At 37.9% G+C, this 23,174-nt stretch overlaps 1 protein-coding gene across 15 annotated transcripts in view; it reads left to right on the forward strand.

Moving 5' to 3' along the window:
* Nucleotides 1–23,174, forward strand: part of RALYL (RALY RNA binding protein like) — a 741,752-nt gene that overhangs the window by 704,250 nt on the left and 14,328 nt on the right. For 10 of the 15 annotated variants that reach the window (XR_013178319.1, XM_077167112.1, XM_077167103.1 and 7 more), the window contains one exon: nt 14,122–14,193. The exons of 2 other annotated variants lie outside the window; for them this stretch is intronic. Coding sequence is in view for 9 of the 13 variants with exons in the window: in XM_077167112.1 (XP_077023227.1) it covers nt 14,122–14,154 (33 nt within the window). In the remaining 4 variants the exon portion in view is untranslated. Of the gene's footprint in view, nt 1–14,121; nt 14,194–16,458; nt 16,661–23,174 lie in introns of all 15 variants that reach the window. 3 more of the 15 variants (XR_013178318.1, XR_013178316.1, XR_013178317.1) reach the window with 2 other exon arrangements.

Genomic DNA, 23,174 nt, shown 5'->3' on the forward strand with positions numbered 1-23,174 from the left:
GGAACATACTTATATTTAAAAGGTAAATTTGTTATTTTTATGAAGTATAAATTCAGTTGGGCTTCCTGTACTTTATCTGGAAACCCTGCATAGAAATAGGGTTGAATAAATTGAACAAATTATTTAATTTCTTTCAGCTTCAGTATTCTCATTTGTGAAACTTTAATAATAATACTCACTTCACAGTGTTCTTATAGGGATAATACAGGGAACCTACTTAACAAAGTTTGCTGGCACAAAGTAAGCAAGAAATTTTTAGCTACTGCCTTCGTTATTGCTATTATCATTATCATCCCAGTTTTCAAATTAAGCTTTCAATAAAACATTAGAACATTTCTAGCAAATTAATCTTCAAATGCTTTCAATAAAACATTACAACATTTCTAGCAAATTAATCTTCATGTGGAACTTTGTGTTTTTAAAGGCTCTACTGATTCAAATTTGTTTGGTAAAAAAAAAAGCAGTTCTTATTTGATAAGAAAACCCTCAGGAAACAAAAACAATATTCTGAGGAGAAACATATTTTGATTCCCTCTTGTTAGATTTTTCTTTGATTTTATAGTTGCTGGATTATTTGATTCAAAAGAGTTTCTTTTGCTTAATTAAGTCTCCCTCTCCTTTTTTTTTAAAGATGTGTTATGGCTTTTTATTTTCATTTTTGCTGTAAATTTGCTCTCTGGCTTATGTGATCTGGCCACCAATACAGTAACAGATGGTCAATTATGATTTTAAAGAATCTGAGCATATGAGAAGCCTTAGATGTCACATTTCCTTTCATCAAGCAGCTACTCATTCATTAAAACAAAGAAGAATTAATCATGGAAGTTCAGTAATGTGTTATATATTGTTAGTTCTTAAAGATGCAAAGAATAAGGCATAATGCTTTCTTGTTTCATTAAGCTCTCATTGGGTAGAGGAAGGGGTGCTGCAGCCAGAGCAAGCAGATATTAGCAAACCAGGGTGATGGATGCAATTATCACCTGAATCATGGCAATAGAGTATGGGAAGTGAAATGGCAGAGCAAATGAACCTGAACACACTTTACACGGTTGTGTCTTAAAGAATGAAAAAGCTTCTATAAGGAAAAGAGAGACATTTCAGCAAAGAGAAGATAATACACTAAGAAGAAAGGCTTGAAAGAACTTGGCAGCTATTGAGAAGTTGTTGTTCAGTTTAGTTAAAGTAACGGTTCTCAGAGGATAGTCCCAGGATTGCTGGCATCATGTCATGTGGGAACTTGTTAGAAATATAAATTCTCAGAAATGCAAATTCTCAGGCTTTACCCTAGACTCACTGAACTGGAAACTCTAGGGGGTGGATCTCAGCAGTGTGTGCTTTCTGTACCTCATCCTGCCAAACACTTATTCTTATATCAATACTCAAGTCTAATATCATGCCTCTAGAAGCCTTCCTGATATTCCTGGATAGAGTTAAATGTACACTCTACATCTCACATGAACCTCTATTGAGACACATACTAGATTGCTGCTTTTACTTTTTTAAATGCCTGTCTTCTCAACTAGACTAAAAACTCCTTATAAAAGCTGCCAGAATGCAATATACTTGAAACAGAATGACTTTTAAAAAGGGAATTTATTTAGTTGCAAGTTATAGTTCTAAGGCTGTGAAAATGTCCAAATTAAAGCCTCGAGGAAAAGATACCTGAACTCCAAAGAAAGGGCTGATGAAGTTTGGGGTTTCTCTCTCAACTGGAAGGGCACATGGTGACATCTGTTAGCTTTCTTTCCTCATTTCCTAAGGCTTCCCTGGGGGCATTTTCTTTCTGCCTCAAAGGTTCCTGGCTGCATGGACTCTGTTGGTTCTGGTGGCTCTGTAACTTTTTCCCAAATGGTTCCCTCTTAAAAGGCTCCAGTAAGCAACCTTACCTTGAATGGGTGGAGACACATCTCCATGAAAACCATCTAATCAAAGGTTACCACCCACAATTGGGTGGGTCACATCTCCATGGAAATAATCTATAAAATCCCATCCAGCAACATTGAATTAGGATTTAAAAACTTGGCTTTTCTGGAATACACAACAGATTCAAACTGGCACAGTCCTCAAAATGTGGGTGTTCTGTTGTCATTTTGGAGCCACCATTCATGGCACAGTGTTCAGCATATGATAGGGTACATGGGAATTGATGGGGAAGGTGGTTAAAGGGATGTTGCTAAATGTTCTTTGACATGCTGCATCATACCTCCATGCACTTACATATGCTATTCCCTCTATCTTGAATAACCTTTCCCACCCTTTGGTGTATCCACCTGGTGAGCACATCTCCTCTCATTAAGACTATCAACACATGTCCCTTCTTACCTGAATCCATCCCTGAACAAGACCCCCAGGCTATCCTGGGCACCACTGCATTTGCATCTTTCTTTGTCCCACACTCTATCTATATCCCATCATAGTTAACACACTAAATTGCAATAAATGATTTTCCTTCTTTCTAGCTCACTGATTTGTGAATTTCTCAGGGCTTATTTTAGTTTGTATTTTTCTATAGTGAGGTGTTTAGCACATGTTGGTGTCAATAAATATTTGTTAAAGAAAAGAAGAAAACATCTGCAGATTACCTGAAAGCACTATGAGACCTCTACCAAACATTTATTTTTTTTTACATGGGTAGGCACCAGAAATCTCCGGCATGGCAGGTGAGAAGTCTGCCTGCTGAGCCACTGTGGCCCCCCACCAAACATTTTTAGGCACATTTTATTGTCTATCATAATCAGATCGTGTTTTAAATATGACTCTTGTATGCATTCCCTCTGTGATTTAGAGGATTATTATGCAAAACAGAGAAGCAAACCGTTTTCATTATAACTTACTCACTAGTTCATCCAGGAAGCTGCCTGCATCTTAAACGCACTGAGGAGGAACAGAAGGTGGTTTAAAACCCACACATCAAAGTCAACACAACAGTATTGATTCTGTGTTGGTTTTCAGTGGTTCTGTATTATTACCTCCCATGAGTGATAAAAATGCAAATTTGATGTAACCTGAATTTAGTGAGCAAAGCTAGAAGGCCAAGTTATGAAACAAACCAGAAAAAAAAAGCTTCTTTCTTATTCCTAATCTGCAAAATTTAAAGCCAAAAAGTACACACACATGCACACACACACAAACAAGAAGTCAGGAGTTCATAAGAAAATAAATATCAGAGGATTCAAAAAGAGAGTATGCCCACATAAGTAAGATAGATGCTGTGATTTCAACTGCAGTCCAGAGGACAATGTAATCATTAGAATGTAAGCTTGGGGCTAACAATTTTTAGTTGTTAAAAAAAGGGCGATGGACATGCAGTTTCCTAACTGCCTCTAATGATGCTAATGGCAGAAAAATAAACCTGTAGTATAGATCCAAACAAAATGAAATATTTTTACCACCCCAGAGTTTCTTCACAAAGGGATACAAAAGAGGAAGAGAACATAGAAAGGTTCCAAAGTCCTTTGGAAATGACAGGCAATCCAAAAATAAGCCTTAAATGTCCAAAAAAAAAAAAAGAAAGAAAGAAAGAAAGAGCTATTTTTCTAGAGATGCTATGACATAATAGAGGAAAATAGAGCAATCTCAAGTATTATTGCTGTCAGATTTTGAAAAGCTAATTATGAAAGTTGTTGGAGAAATAAAACAATTCTACCAACAATAAGGCCCACTCCCCCATAACAACATGGAAAAAGAAGACAAATTTGGGTGGGCCACAGTGGCTCAGCAGGCAGGAAGGCTTGCCTGCAGTGCCAGAGGACCTGGGTTCGATTCCCAGTGCCTGCCCATGTAAAAAAAAAAAAAAGAAGACAAATTTAATTGAGTAAGTATTAATAGATTTACATACATTTAAGGAAACACCAAAGTGACCACAGGACAAAATTGCACACACTTTACACAGTGAAGCAGAAGAGAAAACAATGGCCTTTCTTATTCCTTGAGAGACAAAAAGGAACTATAAATCTCATGAGAGACCCAGAGCTAATTCCAGAGGAATATATTTCATATCTAGAGCTTATTTGGCCTAAGAGCTTGGTGACAGTACTAAATTATAAAAAAAACTGGAGTATGGGCTTTATCCCTAGAGAGATAAATCTCTCTGTTAGAGGATACAGTAAGGACCCAAATTCACCGTGCCTCCAAAGAAACACTCTAAGTAAAGTGGTAAAGAGATATTGGTCTCTTTGCCCTTTATAAAGGAGAAAAGCACTTTCATTTTGCCTCACCAAGGGCAGGTATCAGTTTCTCAATTCAATTCAAAAAAGAGTTGTTTGGGTTTGGGATTCAGATGGACCTGCCTCTCAATAGTTATGTGACCTTAGGCAAACCAGTCAGTTTCTGAGGCCTGCTTCCACTTCCAAATCTGTTAAAGGAAGTTTTGTGAGTTAGTAAGAAAACTAAAGAAGAAGATATTTGTGATAATCCTCTGCTGTAAGTGTATGGCAAACAATCTCTCTCTACAAGTCATTTAAAATTTAGTGGAAATGACACTTGTAGGACATTTTAATAATCTGAAAGGGAAAATTTAAATGATTTGGTTACAATGCTTGTACAGATCCTCTATAACTTTCATTGCCTTAAAATTCCATCATATTTTATTAGAAATCTTGTACAACAAGACCTTCTTCTATTGTATTCTCTGTTGAGATGAGGGGTGCGGTTTGTGATGCTATGCTGACACAGCATATATAGTACTGTTGCCGTGTTGAACTCCCAGTGAATAGTTTCAGTGATTTCAAATTTCATGGAAATTGTTTTCATTTCTACAGGGATACTAATAAGACATAAATTGGTAAAGTAAAGACAGTACATAATGATCTTACTGAAGGAGGAGGGTTTGCCTATCATTTACTTAGTCATGCATAATGTGACTTGACAAATCTAAACTTTTGTGTTTTGATCTTTTGACCCCCACTCCATTCTTAACTCCTAACCCTCATCCTTGGTTCCTTTAGTCTTTCGACATTGACCTGAATGTAGAAGACAGACTAGATCACTTATGGGCAGGGATTCCCATCCAGGTTATCAGACACATACACATATAAGAGCATACAAGAGGAATTTTTATGAAGTGAAAGTTTATATATATATATGCTATTATTTGAGGAAGTTAATTGAAGTTATGAGGTTGAGAGAAGCTTTACCAAGAGCTAGCTCTTAGAACTACCTGCATTGATATTTGTGTCCATAATGAAGAAAGATAGGGCTGGGGTAAGTGGTGATGTCTGCATGTTAAGAAGTACAACTGGGCAGAAGAGTTAAGCATTGGCTTTTGGAACAGAGAATGTTAAATCTGAAATTGTGTCATCTTCCTGTTGCCTAAGAGATAACTCCCATTGTTCCATTAGGGTTGGTAAAATGCGACATACTGATCTTGGTAACACGGGGTTCTTAAATAGTCTACTACCCAGAGTTAGCCAAATTGCAAAGTTTAAAAGCACAGTTCCCAAGACTTCCCTCATATCTGGTACTAACTGCAAGTTCAGGGGGTTTCCAAACTACCCTCAGGTTTGATAATTTGCTAGGACTCATGGAACTCACTGAAAGCTATTATACTCATAGTTATGGTTTATCACAGGTAAAAGATAGAGATCAGACTCAGCCACAGGAACAAACACATAGAGCGGAGTCCGAGAGGATTCAAACATGAAGTTTCTGTTGTCCTCAGGATCTGTTACCCTTCTAGAATTGAGGTTTGAGAATACAGAGTACTGAAAACTAGGAAAACTCATCTGAGTGTTAGTGCCCTGAGGCGTTACTGTACTGGGGCTTCATCAGGTAGGCGTTGAGCACGAGGTTGAGCTTAGTTCCTAAATTGACTGATACCACATGACCCAAAGCCCCCAAGCTGTCATATGATTAGGCTTTCTAGAATGGTCAGCTCCCACCCTACAACCATCAGGCATGGCTTCTCCCACTCTAAGATTTGGTATGACCATCCTCTGTCCCGACAAAGACTCTCCTATTAGTATAACAGAGGTTGTCTCCCAGAAGCTGAGAGCAAAGGCCAGACCTCTCTTTGGGGAAGCTCAAATTCTTTACTATGCATCTACCCACATGTCTTGTTCAGAATGCTTATTTTTCTGCCAGATGAGAAAAAACCCTACCAGTGTTCTTTTGTTGACTAGCCAAGCAACACTAAATCAAAAACTCTTCTAAGATTCTGAAAGGCAAACAGATCTTTCTTTCCTTGTAAATTAGTCCCAAGCCCAAAGGGCAAAAGCTATTAGAAACAGATTTCTAGTGATATTAAGAGTTTTATGAAACAGAATAATAATTTATCCTAGATAGATGCCTTTTCTTTAATGCCATTTTTATTCAGTTAATCAGCAAATATGAATTTAATGATTACTAGGCCCAGGCACCCTTCTCTGGGCTGGGAAGAAAGAAAGTAAATAAGAAAGAAAAGGTCTTTGCTGCAGGGGGTAGGGAGGCAGCTTCATTTTCAAGTGGAAATTTGCATTCCAGCTAAAGACTTATATTGTAAAACATTCTCAAACATAAACATATTCTATAAAACTAATACAATGACTGGAGTATCAGATTGATACTTATATATATATAGGCATCCCTTCATTATTTCTTAAATATGAAACCTATAGTTAAAACGTTTAATTGAAATTCATTGAATAAAACAGATAGTAGGAGAAATATTTTAAATAGAGAGGCTTTTAAGGATAGATAGGAATAGAAGCACAAGATAACTTTTGTTAACCACTGCTACTTGACTAGCGCTTCATAAATTTCTAGCTTAAGGAAATTAGTTTTATAGCACAATATGTTATTTAAGATGGTAACAATTAGTCAATATTTTTAAGAAGTAAAATAATAATTTGAGCAAATAATATATAATTAAAAAAACTGAAAAAACACAGAAAGAGAATTTGATTTCTATAAGAAAATAATTCCATGTGCTCATGAGTTTACTTAGCAGTACTTATTATGTATTTTTGAAGACGTTTCTATTTTTCTCTCAGCCACTCATGGGAAAAACACAATTCATTCATGGCCTAGAAGCTGTAGATTTGCTTTGACTTTTAAACCATCATTTTAACCAGAATTACCTCCAGTTTGAGAGAAAAAAATGAAGACTGTACAAATGGCATTGGTTTAAAAAAAACAGTGATTTAAAAAATGATCCTGTAACCATGGAAATATGGTTTTAGAGTCATAAAAATTGAAACATACTGTCTTAGTCTTCCAGGGTTGCAGTGACAAATACTACACAACAGGTTGGCTTAAACAACAGGAATTTGTTGGCTCACGGTTTTAAAGGCCAGAAGTTCCAAATCAAGGCATCTTGATCAAGATTGAGCACAGCCTCTCTCTCTCAGAGTCCGAAGCATTCTGGCGATGGCCGGGCTCTGACACTTGGTGATGGACCTTTGTCTCCTGTGGCTTTCTCTGACCTTTGGCTTCTCTTTAAAAGGTCTCCAGTAATACAGATTAAGACCCAAGCGGATTCACCTGGCTACTCTTTGACTAAGAAGAACATGTTCAAAAGGTCCTATTTACAATGGCTTCAGACCCACGGGAATAGGGACTAAGATTAAGAGCTTGTCTTTTGTAGGGTACGTGACTCAATCCTCAATACGTACTTCCTCTGTACTTCCGTCTTGGTTTCTAATGCCGCCTTTCACTATGTTATGTTTCATGCATGTTCCATTCAATGTTCTTGAGACCTTTTTTCACTGTTTATGGAGAATTGTGCAACCACTGAAGATCCCAGACACTGAGGAGGTCTGGTTAATGTAGGCAGTGCCTTCATTTAGGTAGAAATTAGCATCTTTAAGCCTTTCCTACCTTTCTATTAAAAAACGCTCATAGAAGTAATCTCCTTTGTCCTATCTGGTAATGAATTTTGGGCTTCTGATACAATAATATTATATTCCTTGAATTTTCTGGCACTAGCATTACATGAATACTAATTTTTGTAATTATTATCGTCATCGTTTTTTTCTTCCATACACAATTTATAGTAATACCTCCTATTTTCTACAATGTTGAATCTTTAAAAAACACTGGGAAGCATAGTCATATGTTTTCTTTATTCTAGATCTAAAATGTTAAGCAAAGTAAAATATCCTATATGGAAATACCAGAGGCTATTTTTAGATATGGCAGATAATACATTCATGTAAAGTGTTACATAAAGTATATTAAAATTACACAAGCCAATTTTCCAAACATTGTGTTAATTGGACAGATTAAAAGACTTTTCAGGGAAATGTTTCTTAATTGTAAGATAACGATCTCCCACTACCTTTTTCAGCGGTTGCTGAAGTTGGTGGCCTAAGCATTGTACCTGCCAAATTATCAGCAGTTTTTTTCAGGTTTGGATGTCTGATAATGCTCCAATACAGCTGATCCATTTCCTGGTATGCTACAGGCATAGGACTTTACCTATCCTTTTTTTTTATATAGCTAACTTTAAAAATATTGAGCACAGTGAACTTTAAAAACTCTTCGGACTAAAACTAAATTAATAGATAAAAGGCTATGTTCATTTGATAAATATCAGCGCAAGAAATTGAACTTGAGCAAGCTAAAAAAGTCATTAACAACAGTGTATCTGATGGGAACTAATGTTATACCTGCTCAAGCTACATTGAATCTAATAATCTGTGACAGAAGGAATGGAAAAGGAAAGCATTTCATTAAATCAAGAATTGAAAGAAAGGGAAGCATGGCTTTTTTTTCCCCCTTCAATTTCATTCTTAGCTCAACAGACAAGATCACAGTGGAAAAGAAATTGTCTAATCGGTACTGACCTTTTGTAATCCTTGCCCTATATTCTAGAACTTAATTACTAAGAAATGCATTTTCATGGTACGGCACAAAGTTTTTATACAGACTGTTTGAACTGCAAAAGACCTTCTTCCAGGTCCCCTGCCTGCACTGGGCATCTTTATCACCTACCAGTCAGGGACCACATCCAGCTGTGTCCCCACAGGTTGGAACTCTCATAGGAGCAAACCAAACTGCAGGAATGGAGGCACTCTACTTAAGGTCTTCCCTGCAAACTTCCACTGACTTCAGAAGGATTCTGAATACGGAAAATCACCAGCTCCAGGGTAGATTGAGGGGAAGTGAAAGTTCAGGTCTTTGGTAGCCTGATAGGAACGCCTGTCAGCTAGATCTTGATAAGTATTCTGCCTATCTCACATAAGCTTGATATTCTCTATCTTGCCATATTTTTTCAGAATGCTTTTTAATAATGTTCAATAACATTTCCTAAAAAAAAAACCTTCCCAGGCTGTGACCAACTGGAATTAGCACCCACCCTTGCCATTTAAAGCTGTGACTTGGATGAGTTTGAAATCACTTTAAGGTCTTAGTTGTCTCTAAAATCTGGAAAAATAGCTTATCTGTAAAAAAAACAGAAAGCTGAAAAAGTAAGATATAACATTCATACACACACACGGGGGGAGAAAAAAGGAGGATTTCTAATTTCATTGCAAGCCAAGAAGAAAAATAAACAATACTTTTTTTATCACCACCTTACAGGAACAATGCTAAAGTTTTTATTATGCATATCATCTCATTTATTGCTTAAAATAACCCTGGAAAGTAGTTTTTTTTATAAAATAATTGATGTTTAGAAAGGTTAAGTAACTTGCCCAAGGTCATACTACTAATAAGAGGCAGAATCAAGATTCATTTAAGATCCATAGGATTCCAAAGCCCTAGATCTTTTCACTGTATTAGAGTTTCACAGATTATAGCAACTTTAATTTTTGTAGTACCCTTATGATTTTGGCCTTATCCATGCACAATTGGTGCTATTTTTTAACTTCATTTTAAACCTTAAATTGGCCTACCTTCTGTTTTTGCTTAAAGCAAAGTATCTTTAAAGCTAAAACTTTAATTCTCTCAATAAGTAAAAAACTAAGTATCCTTTTTTCCTAAATAGGAGGAATATTTAAAATAAATGCAATGAAAAGGTAAAACATTTTCTTGTAGTAGCTAGGCATTATTGTATGATGAAAGCCCTGAGACCTTGCTTGCATGTGTCCCTTCTCTGTCTCTTTTTGTTGTCGTCATTAAATGGACAGTAATAGAGAAAAGTGAAGATACACAAACAGAAACATTTTCTTTTGTAATCAGAAACAGAAGAGCACCAAGAAGAGTAATTTTCTCACTATTTGCATCACCCCACCTTATTATATCTTGGGCACCTGCAGGAGTTTGAGCACCACCCTGGGAAACACTGAGTTCAATCACACGGACCCCCACTTTAGGCTTGGTAAAATGGTTACTGACTGTGAATGACAGTCTGGTTGGCTGTTACCCTCCTGCAGGCATCATCCTTGCACAATTTTCCGCTTGAAGGTGGTGGAATCTCTGCATACAAATTGACCTGTGAGATCACATTAGAGAAGTACTCCCAAATTCTACAGAATTTGGTATCTCAGAATTGATAAAAATGAAATGCCATAGTATGCTATGTACTCCAAGAGCCCTGAGAATCTCAGGAGGCAGATGCTTTTCCCTCTAGTTTTCTGTCCACCTCTAGCACCCAGGAAGCTGTCACCTTTGGTCTATGATGTATTTTAAAGAAATATCAGATGACTTCCATTAAAATAGGATATTTCCTTCTCAGACATTCTCATTTTTAAATGTTAAAGTTTGTGGCACAGTGAGAAAAAGCCTGAAAAGAATACAGACAAATATTTCATATACTTTTGTTTCTATACAACAGATTGTCCATAAAAAAGCTACCAGAGTGTGCCCAAATACCCATGGGTTGGTCAATAAATAGCTTCTTTCGGAATATTGCCATTCCTAGGTATAAGGCCTCAGCATTCCTGGCTGACAGTGCAGACCATTCCCAAAGGGAATGGTGTAAATTACACTAGAATTACACTGAAATATTTAGATTTACTTTTGCATAAACATTATATGTATAACACAAATAGTTGAGCATTCACTGCTGATATATAGTATATTACTATTCAGATGAAAACCTATTGAGAGCTTAAACATGTTCTAAATTACTTTAAGCAAAGTAGGAAAAAGTGTTTGTAGCAGTGTTAATGTGTTAAGGCTTAGAAAGCATTGGGTTAGTGTTTCAGTTTGCTAATACTGCCAGAATGCAGTATACCAGAAATGGATTGGCTTTCACAAAGGGGATTTATTAGATCACAAATTTACAACCCTAAGCCATGAAAATGTCCAAATTAAGGCTTCAACAAGAAGATACTTTCACTCAAGAAAGTTCAATCACTTCCAGAGCTTCTCTGCCACATGGGAAGACACATGATGATGTCTATTGACCCTTTGCTCCCAAGTTTCGTTGCTTTCAGCTCCTGGTTCTAGTAGCCTATTCCTTGGGCTTCTATCTGTCTCTAAGAATCTGGACTCTCTGCTCTTTGTATTGGCTCTATCATCATCTCCAAGCATCTGCATCTGAGCTTTCTCCAAAATGTTCTCCTTTTAAAGGAGTCTAGTAAGCTAATTACGAGCACCTTGAATGGGCAAGGTCACACCTCCATGGCAACAGCCCAAACAAGAGGTCCCACACACAATTGGGTGGGTCAAATCTCAATGGAAACAACCTAATCAAAAGGTCCTGCAGGGTGGGCCATGGTGGCTCAGTGGCAGAGTTCTCACCTGCTAAGCTGGAGACCCAGGTTCGATTCCTGGTTCCTGCCCATGGAAAAAAAGTCCTGCAAAATGGGTGTGGCCCCACAAGATTGGATTAAAGGAACAGCTTTTCTTGGGTACATAACAGTTTCAGACCAGCACATTCCACCCTCTGAACCCCAAAAAGGCACGTTCTTTCCATATACAAAATACATTCATTCCATCACAATATCACAAAAGCCTAGAACCATTTTCACTAACAATACAAATACAATACAAAGTCAAAATCAGTGCAGAATCTCATCAAAATCAGTTACAGGCATAGTTTGTCATAAAGCAAAATACTCCTCTAGCTGTGCACCTATGAAACTTAGAACAAGTAATCTGCTGCTAATATACCAAGGAGGGACAGTCATAGGACACAATGTTCCCATTTCTATATGGAAAAATTAAAAGGAAAACAGAAGTCACCAGACCCAAACAATTCTGAGAACCAGCAGGGCAAACCCCATTAGATTGGAGAGTCATTTATCCTCATGGCTTGAGAGTGGCAGTCCCACTCTTTCCAAGGGCTTATACAATGGTTCTGTTCTCTCCAAACACTGGGGTGAGCATTCCAACATATCCAAGCATTGGGGAGACCACTTTGTTCTTGGCTTCACCCTCTTCAAACAACTGGGCAGCACACAGGTGTTCTGCCATCTCAAAGGAACATGTTCCACCCCTTCAAAACAGTGGGGTGGTGGCCAGGCCCTCCCCATGCCCCAGGGAATGTGCTGCACACTCTCTGAGGCCTGAAGGGGTTACACTCTTCCTGAGCAATGAGGAGGAAGGCCTGCCCTCTGCTTCGAGGGCTAGCTCACCTTCTCCACATGAATGGATGGATCTGCTCTCCTGGCCCAATATTTACTGTCTTTAGACCTTAGTTTCCATGGTTCTGCCTTTGAAGTCATTTTTCCTTCAATTTGTCCCTTTTCTGACCCTTTTAGTCCATACTGGCAGTGATTCCATTCATACAGAGCTTGAAAAAAATTGTTGGTTTTCCATGTAGTATACATGAACTTTCCATAAATCCTTTTGGATAATGCCATCTCCAATCCTGGCTTGTTTTGAAATGGCTGACTGTTTCCATGTTTGGTTAAATCCTCACATAGGGCACTATTCTCTGGGGACTCATCTTTCAAAAAGAAAGCTCAGAATTTTCCAAATTATCAGCTTATTCCTTTCATGTCACATATTACTTCAAGCTGCAAAGAGAAACCAGGTTTCATTTTGCGCATTTAGTATGGAACTTTCCTCAACTAGATAGGCAAGCTTACTGCATTCACATTCTACCTTCCACCCACACCAGGATTCAATCTTGCCAAATTCTCTGCCACTTTTAAGCAAGTGTTGTTTTACTTCTAGTTGGCAACCCACATTTATCATTTCTGTCTAAGACCACATCAGAGGTATCTTTAGAGTCCGCATTTCTACCAACAGTCCGTACAAAGCAATTCAGGCCTTTTCTATCAAGCATATCACAATTCTTCCAGAACTTTCCCCTTATACATGTGAACGGCCATCCCAAAAGCCATGCCAACATGTATGTTACTTGCAAATCATAGCACTCCACTTCTATTTTGCAAACAAAACAAAGTCTGTTTTGTTTGCTAAAGTTGCCAGAATACAATATACCAGAAATGGTTGGCTTTCACAAAGGGGATTTTTTAGGTCACAGATTTACAATTCTAAGGCCATGCAAATGTCCAAATTAAGGCATTAACAAGAAGATACCTTTGCTCAAGAAAGCCCAATCACTTCCAGAGTTTCTCTGTCACATGGTAAGACACATGGTGATGTCTCCTGACATTTGCTCCCGGATTTCATTGCTTTCAGCTCCTGGTTCCAGTAGCCTCTTCTCTGAGCTTCTGTCTGTCTCCAAGCATCTGAACTTTCTGCTTTCTGTATCGGCCCTATCAGCATCTCCAAGCATCTGCATCTGAGCTTTCTCCAAAATGTTCTGCTTTTAAAGGAGTCCAGTAAGCTAATTAAAACCCACTTTGAATCAACAAGGTCACACCTCCATGGAAACAACCCAATCAAAAGTCCCATCCAATAGGTCTGCCCTCACAAGATTGGATTAAAAGAATGTGGCTTTTCTGAGGTACATAATAGTTTTAAACCAGCACAGTTACTATCAGCCAGTTAGGAAGAACTATGGTGTCTTGGGCCAGTCAACTACTATACCTTAGTTTATTCATCTATCTATAGAATGAGGCTAATAGTTACTTTCTTTGTGATATTGGTGTAAGTATTAAATAAAATAAAACACGTAAAGTACTTTAAAAAGTGCTTAGCATATAGTGAGCCCTCATTACCTGTTAGCCTAAAATTAAGCCTAAGAGTTTTACTATTCAGTAAAAACTAGTGGAGAACTACTTAAAGAGCCAGACTTATTAAGTAGAAAATATCAGTTTGATATTCATTCATAACTGATTAGTGGTTGCTAAATTAATCTCCCATTTTAACAGAAAGAATCAGAAGCTTATACCTTTCTTTCAGGTGATAACTAGCTTGACTTTAATAGCAGAATGAAGTACAAACAGGACAGAGCAAGGAAGGGACAATACTGAGGTAAGATGTCCAGCCCACACACGCTATAATACACCCCCTCATGTTAGAGAGGTAAAACTTTTTTGGTAACACTTGAAATTGCAATTTAACATGTAGTAAGATGGTGCCTGAAAACAGATATATAATTCGGAACACATCATAACTCTATGTATACCATAACAGTAGAAAAAATATGAATTTATTTTTATTAAATAAAAACTGGAAACTAAGAAAAAAACATGGTTCTCATTATGTAGAAAGATCTACTTCTTCCACTTTGTTAGTGATGCCATAAACCCTAGGCTATGAGAAGTTACCAATTTAAAAGAAATGATCCAATATCACAATCGGTTGCACAAGCATTCTATAATTAACTACAGTGATAACAGCCATGTGTTACTATACATAAATAAGACAGCTTTGCTATCTCAAAATGAAAAATCTGTTGCCATCAATTATTTGAAACATTAAGGTTCAAAAGATTGTGAAGTAAAAAGAATCATAGGATATAAGTGTGAATTCTACATGAAAATGAATGCCTTGTCTAATAACAATTTGAAGATGTTCTCTTTTAATCAAGTGCATATCTTCTCACTTAAGTACCTTGACTGAACATCATTCCTTTGAAATTTATCTAGTGTACTAAAATGACTCAGTTTTTGCTCCTATGAAAAAGACCTAGTCATATATTTTTAAAAATTGTTCTTATACTTTGCTATAGAAATAATATAAGTATTTTAAATAACTTGATATTTCATGATAGTTATGTGAAATAAAATGTTATAACTATGAGATTAGATCCAATTGTTGGTAAATTTTATCCTGAATTTAAAATATATCAAAATTGTTGCACTTCATCTTCTAATCTTCATGGTTATGTTTGATCTCCATATATAGTAATGCCTAGCAACAAACAGGACATTTTTCTTTGAACCACCCCTGTAAACATAAACAGAGTAACTCTATTTGGTAGTAAAATTAAGTAAAATATTCAGCCCTGTAACTGATTTCTTTCCTATGTGATATATGGTATCTTTTATGGTATAGAAAGTAATAAAATGTTTATTGATTTTCATAGTCCAAATGGATTCAGTCAATGAGATAATTATACTAAAATGTGCAATAACTGCTTGCTATTTTTATTGCTTTATATGTACAAAGATATTAATAAAGCTATATGAAGGAAAAATACTGAGCTAGAAATCCAGTTATGAAAAAGCATCCACCCCATAACTCCCTTAAAAAATAGTTATAGTGTTCATTAAGACTGTGTGCACATATACCTTAGTAAATATTTGCAATTTTTTTTGACCCCGAAGCTAATTCCCTATATTCCTTTACTTGCCTACATTGTCAGCAACAATACAGAGCAGATCTCCAAGATAATACAATGGATGCCTGCCCACTTGGCTTGCCAACACTTAAATACCAAAACTCCATTAGTTCAAAATTCAACTTTAAACTTAAACAATCAATGTCAATAGACACATTGTGCCTTAAACTACACCTGGACAATTATTTCTCCAGTACCTTCCAGCAGGGACCAGGGGTTTTAGAGAAAAATCTATTGGAAGAGCATGTTATTGACAACCTTCAGACATAGGGCATCTACTTCTGTGATGTGAATTTCAAATCAAATTTTTATTTAATGTGGCCCTCAAGCAAGGGCAGAATAATGGGATTCCGAGATTAATTTATTTTACCACTTTGAATGAGATCTTGGAAATTTGACTTTCTTTCCTTGTACATCACATTTTTCTTCATTTAGATGGTTATTTGTAAAATGTTGAAATAATTTATACTTCGGATGCACAATGCAGATGTAGGATATATTATATTTAGCCAAGCAACACCACATACTGTTCACTTAACACATATTTATTGAGCACCTACTATGTGCCAGACATTTTGGAAGATGCGATGGGAAGCCATGCAAACACTGCCCTCTTCGTCATGAGCACACATGTAGCGATCATGAGTCCCTTGTGGATTACCAAAATCAAATCCTGGTGATTAGACAATGCTGTATCCTTCTGTTCAGGTCCATAATGAGATTTGCAAGAGGAATCTGATTATAAAGGAAATTCCGTCCAAATAAAATGTTTGTTTTCAGATTGAAGACAGATTAGCTTGTGGAAATCTTCTAGAAGAAAGCTAAGGTTATGCTGAATTTTTCATTAATTTATTGAATTAAAATAATCTAAGCTTTATTTCTCTTGATCCAAACCTAAATGACCATACAATTGACACTGCTTCCTATATTTTATATTCTCTTATCTTCAAAAGAACAGAAACACAGGTGAGATGATATCCAAAATGTATTTCAAAAAGTAACCTGCAGCATAAAGTATTACCTGAAGGAAAAAAAAAAAGTAACCTGCAGAAGAAACGATATAATCAGCCACATATCATACAGATAAAGCTCAATTTCTAATTCCTTCTACATCTGTTATAATTCTGGGATTTTTGATAATCACGATAATCCAAGGTACTACAAGTCTCTGAAATCATCTCTGAATCTAGGAGTCTATTATATTGAGCATAATTTGAGTTCTAAGACTATTTTGATAATGTATCAAAACTTAAGATTTAAGATTTAAATTTTTTTGGAAATTAACTTTTTTCCCAAATGTACTGGAAAAAAAACAATGGCTTATTAATAGAATAATAATGTAAGTATTTCTTCATTTTACTATTTTCATTCACTTTCTCAGATTAATTTTATTCAATTTTAAAGTTAAAAGTATTTTATTATATTCTAATTTTTTAAATTGTTTTTATTGTAAATTTAATTAAAAAGGATTGTTAAATAACTATGACAACCTTTCCCTCAGTTATTCTGGATGATCATGAATTAATTACACAATTTTAAAGAGCTTTTAAAATTTTACCTCTAAGTCAATCAACTCTAAATCACTTTCCTGTTAGACAAAAATGCTTTTAAAAATATTTCTAGTTGTGATGGCAAAACCAATTTCCCAAGGAATTGTAGAATGCAGTTAGATGTATGAAATCTCAAGGTTCATAATATTTCTAGTATTAATCAGCATGTGGCTTCTAGCACTGGAATTGACTTAAGCAGTTTGGAGTATTATCTTCAAATTATCGTTATAATTTCCAGCACTGGGAGTATCTAATCGTTGTAAGACACTGTATAATTAGCACGAAAAATCAGGAGTGATTTTTGATCACTCCTGATTTTTTGATCAGCATGATCAAAATGATCATGCTGATCATGTATTTGATCAGCATGATCAAATACAGGCTATGTACCAAACAAATTACCATAATTCATAAATTCAACTAGTCGAATATCACTGTCAGTGAGCCCAAAAACACTTAAAATATAATCATAATTATCATCAGAAAGTCTGAGGGTACAGTTCTGAAGAACATAAAGAAATGTTAATATATAAATGTATGTGTAACTGAACATCCAAGTTCTGGTAAGTCATGTAATTTAGCAATGTGATTAAATATTTTTCAGTATTAAATTAATTGAATTTTACACTGATATTTTAAATAAAATTATGTAGCCCATATTAGTTTTACTCTAAAGTTAATTGTACTTTTAAAAAAAATCAAATGGATTTTATAGCATAAAAGTTCTCCATTAGACAAATGCCTTAAGCAGGTTTTTAATTAAAATGGCATTGAATTAGCTCAAAACAGAACTTTAAAAGGAAATATAGGCAGATCTGCCAAAAATCAAGGAAAGGCAAGTGGCAAGTTATATGCAAATCTTAGTATGTTCCCCATAATTCCATCCCTTTTTCTCTCACTTTTCATTACTACACCCGTGTATTTGAATGTCCCAGTTGATATCATTTGTTCTATAAATAAATGTTCACAGCCTGCCCTACAGATTTTGGGCTCTACGTTCCCACAGTTATGTGAGACACTTTTATGAATTTTATATTTACGAATATTTCCTGTGCAGTTTGCCTCCTTAAAAGCCTTCCCACAATTGGGCAGAAAAGATTATTAGGGAAAGCACTAGTCTTAAGTAAAGCAGGCTGGGTTTGATTAGGCAAGTCTCTCACTCTCTGATATGAGGATTAGAGTATAAAAGAAGGATAATCCTTGCCCAACAACCTACCTCCCTGTTTTGTAATGAAAATCAACTGAGAAAAGACATAGGAAAGTACTGTATAAACTGACACGTGCTGGACAGATAAGATTTCTTATTATGCTTTGGCCCATGCCCACAGGCTTAGCCCAGTTTCTAAAAATAACCCAACGCCAGTCTCTGTTTGGAGGGAATGAAGCAGAGCTTTGCTAAGTAATTCAGATGCCTCAGACTTAAAGACACTCTTGCTGTAAATTTATTACAGTCATTTGTGGATTATCCTATTAACCAGATCCTGCTTTACTCCTGGAAACAAATTAGGTCCCAAAAACTAAATGCACAGAAAATTTTGTCATTGTTCAGAGTCCTGCTTTAATGTCCTGTCTAATACCAACCCACCTTCCTATGGAGTTGCTCTCTGCCTTGCTCTCTTTACCATCTGTATTAGTTAAGGTTCTCTAGAGAAACAGAATCAACAGGAAATATTCGTAAATATAAAATTTATAAAAGTGTCTCACATAACCGTGGGAACATAGAGCCCAAAATCTGTAGGGCAGGCTGTGAAGCTGATGATTCCAATGGAGGGTCTGGATGAATTCCAAAGGAGAAGCTCACCAGCTGAAGCAGGAAAAGAGCCTGTCTCTTCTGAATCCTCCTTAAAATGCTTCCAGTGATTAGATTAAGCATCACTCATTAAAGAAGACACTTCCTTTGGCTGATTACAAATTGAATCAGCTGTGGATGTAGCCAATGTGATCATGATTTAATTCTATGAAATGTCCTCATAGTAAAAGACAGGCCAGCACTTGCCCAACCAGACAAACAGGTACCACCACTCGGCCAAGTTGACACATGAACCTAACCATGACAGTCCACCCCTGGTCAACTTGGCAGCTATACTCATCACCTTAAACCACACCTAATGTCTAAGTAGAAATCAATAAGATACATTTTTTTTTCTCACCTAACAATATTCAACTGTCCTGCATATAACCGGAAACACATTAAATCTCTCCAAAATAGGGTGCAACTCCTTGGGTAATATTCATTCTTAAACTTGATAACTTACAAGTTAAATAGGATAACATGAACAAAACAGCATTATAGTCCTTGTTTCTGTAATTAATCACGTGGTCGTAGTTCATATTTATCACTACCTTGTTCCACTACCCATTCCATGTTCCCTTTACTCTCAGCAAGCACTTCAGCTGGCCGTGGTTCTTTGCCTGGTGGGGTGACCCAAACCTTCATTCTTGAAGCTTCAGAGCCATTGGCAGTCCTGCTGGGATTGGGTTGTTGCAGTTTTCCATTGATTTTAATCACAGGGCATAGTAGTACTAAAAGACGGCCTAGGGGTTCCCCTATATTTCAGGAAAATTCTTCTTTACCTCCATTGTGTAGGTGCAGTGTTATTTCCCCTGGATAGCCAGGGTCAATCACCCCAACCAGTAATATAATTCCCTTCTTGGCTTGTAGATCAAGGGGTATGAGTAGCCCAAAGTGACCAGGTAGCAGTCTTAGATTCCAGTTCAATGGAATCATTATTGTTTCTCCTGGTGGAAACACTCCCTCTTTTGGAACTAAAACCTGTAGATCATCAGAGCTCAGGGTCACAGGGACAGGAAGCAAAAATTTTCCTAGTGGATCACTAGAGGTAATAGTGAGTGGTGCCACTCCCATTTCTACCCCTTGGTTCCTAGACCTATGGATCCTGGCTATGGGAGAAGCAGCACCATACAGCAGACACTGATTCAGAGCATACACGGCTTCCTGGAGAACATTACCCCAGGCTTTTGAGGTATTGACACCTAGTTGGCACTGTAATTAAGCTTTCAAAAGGTCATTCCACTGTTCTATCAATCCAGCTGTTTCTGGATGATGGGGAACAATGGTAAGACCAGAGAATTCCATGAGCACATGCCCACACCCACACTTCATTTGCTGTGAAGTGTGTTCCCTGATCAGAAGCAATGCTGTGTGGAATACCATGACAATGGATAAGACATTCTGTAAGCCTACACATGGTAATTTTGGCAGAAGCATTGCATGCAGGGAAAGCAAACCCATACTCAGAATATGTGTCTATTCCAGTTAGAACAAATTGTGGCCCTTCCATGAAGGGAGTGGTCCAATGTAATCAACCTGCCACCATGTAGCCAGCTGGTCACCTCAGGGAATGGTGCCATATCAGGGACTGAGTGTGGGTCTTTGCTGCTGGCAGACTGGGCACTCAGCAGTAGCTGTAGCCAGGTTAGCCTTGGTGAGTAGAAGTCCATGTTGCTGAGCCCATGCAAAACCTCCATCCCTACCATCATGACCACTTTGTTCATGAGCCCATTGGGCAATGACAGGAGATGCTGGGGAAAGAGGCTGACTGGTGTCCACAGAATGGGTCATCTTATCCACTTGATTATTAAAACCTTCCTCTGCTGCAGTCACCCTCTGGTATGCATTCACATGGGACACATATACCTTCATGTTTTTAGCCCACTCAGAAAGGTCTATCCACATACCTCTTCCCCAGACCTCTTTGTCATCGATTTTCCAATGATGTTCTTTCCAAGTTCCTGACCATCCAGCCAAACCAACAGCAACAGCCCATGAGTCAGTATACAAATGCACCTCTAGCCAGTTCTCCTTCCAAGCAAAATGAACAACTAGGTGCACTGCTCAAAGTTCTGCCCACAGGGAGGATTTCCCCTCACCACTGTCCTTCAAGAACACCCCAGAAAGGGGTTGTAGTGCTGCAGCTGTCCACTTTCAAGTGGTACCTGCATACCATGCTGAACCATCTGCTTAAACCAGGCCCGAGTTTTCTCTTCCTCAGTCAGTTCACTGTAAGGAACTCCCCAAGAGGCCATAGCTCTGGTCTGGGAAAGAGAAGGTAATGTGGCAGGAGTGGAAACCATGGGCATTTGGGCCACTTCCTCATGTAACTTACTTGTGCCTTCAGGACCTGCTCTGGCCCTATCTCATATATATACCATTTCCATTATATGATGGCGTGCTGCTGTGCACGCCCAACTTTATGGCTCGGTGGGTCAGATAACACCCAACTCATGATAGGCAACTCAGGTCTTGTGGTAACTTGGTGGCCCAAGGTTAAGCATTGAGTCTCCACTAAGGCCCAGTAGCAGGCCAAAAGCTCTTTCTCAAAAGGAGAGTAGTTATCTGCAACAAATGGTAAGGCTTTGCTCCAAAATCCTAAGGGTCTGCGTTGTGATTCTCCTATAGGGGCCTGCCAAAGGCTCCAAACAGCATTTCTGTTTGCCACTGACACTTCCAGCACTGCTGGATCTGGTGGATCATGTGGTTGAAGTGGCAGAGCAGCTTGCACAGCAGCCTGGACCTGTCGCAGAGCCTCCTCTTGTTCAGGTCCCCACTCAAAATTAGCAGCTTTTCTGGTCACTTGATTAAAGGGCCAGAGTAGCACACCCAAATGAGGAATATGTTGTTGTCAAAATCCAAAGAGACCAACTAGGCATTGTGCTTCTTTTTTGGTCATAGGAGGGGCCAGATGCAGGAACTTATCCTTCACCTTAGAAGGGATATCTCAACATGCCCCACACCATTGGACACCTAGACATTTCACTGAGGTGGAAGGCCCCTGTATTTTTGTTGGATTTATCTCCCATTCTCTGACACGCAAATGCCTTACCAGTAAGTCTAGAGTAGTTGCTACTTCTTGCTCACTAGGTCCAATCAACATGATATCATCAACATAATGGACCAGTGTGATGTCTTGCGGGAGGGAGAAACGATCAAGTTCCCTGAGGACAAGACTATGACATAGGGCTGGAGAGTTGATATGCCCCTGAGGTAGGACAATGAAAGCATATTGCTGACCTTGCCAGCTGAAAGCAAACTGTTTCTGGTGCTCCTTAACAGCTATGGAGAAAAAAGCATTTGCCAGATCAATAGCTGCATACCAGGTACCAGGGGATGTATTGATTTGCTTAAGCAAAGACACCACATCTGGAACAGCAGCTGCAATTGGAGTTACCTCCTGGTTGAGCTTATGATAATCCACTGTCATCCTCCAAGATGCATCTGTTCTCTGCACAGGCCAAATAGGAGAGTTGAATGGGGATGTAGTGGAAATCACCACCCCTGCATCCTTCAAGTACTTAAGAGTGGCAGTAATCTCTGTAATCCCTCCAGGAATCTGGTATTGCTTCTGATTTACTATTTTGCTAGGTAGGGGCAGTTCTAGTGGCTTCCACTTGGCTTTTCCCACCATAATAGCCCTCACTGCATGAGTTAAAGAGCCAATGTGGGGATTCTGCCAGTTGCTCGGTATGTCTATTCCAATTATGCATTCTGGAACTGGGGAAATAACTGTAGAATGGGTCCAGGACCCCACTGGATCCACTGTGAGATGGACCTGAGCTAAAACTCCATCGATCACCTGACCACCATAAGCCCCCACTCTGACTGGTGGATCAGAATGATGTTTTGGGTCCCCTGGAATTAATGTCACTTCTGAACCAGTGTTTAACAATCCCCAGAATATATGATCATTTCCTTTTCCCCAATGCACAGTCACCCTGGTAAAAGGCCATCAGTCTCCTTGGGGAAGGCTTGGAGGAAGATTAACAGTATAGATTTCTGGCAGTATAACAGGGTTCTCCCCCAAAGGGACCTGGCCTCCCCTTCATTCAAGGGGCTCTACGTCTGTTAACTGTCTCAAGTCTAGAAATTGATTAAGGCACCGTGACTCTGTGTTTTTGTAATTCAAATTAGACTTCTGTTCATTTGACCTAGAACTCTTTTGTTTATACAGCTCAAACAAGAATTTAGTAGACTGCCCATCTATTGTATTTCTAGGTACCCCATGATTTACTAGCCAACGCCACAAATCTCTGTGAGTCAGATTATTTTGACTCCTGCTTTGAGTTTGTTGTCTATTAAATAGCCTCATCCACCCTGTCTT

The sequence above is a fragment of the Tamandua tetradactyla genome, chromosome 6, assembly GCF_023851605.1.
Source record: "Tamandua tetradactyla isolate mTamTet1 chromosome 6, mTamTet1.pri, whole genome shotgun sequence".
Classification (NCBI taxonomy): domain Eukaryota; kingdom Metazoa; phylum Chordata; class Mammalia; order Pilosa; family Myrmecophagidae; genus Tamandua; species Tamandua tetradactyla.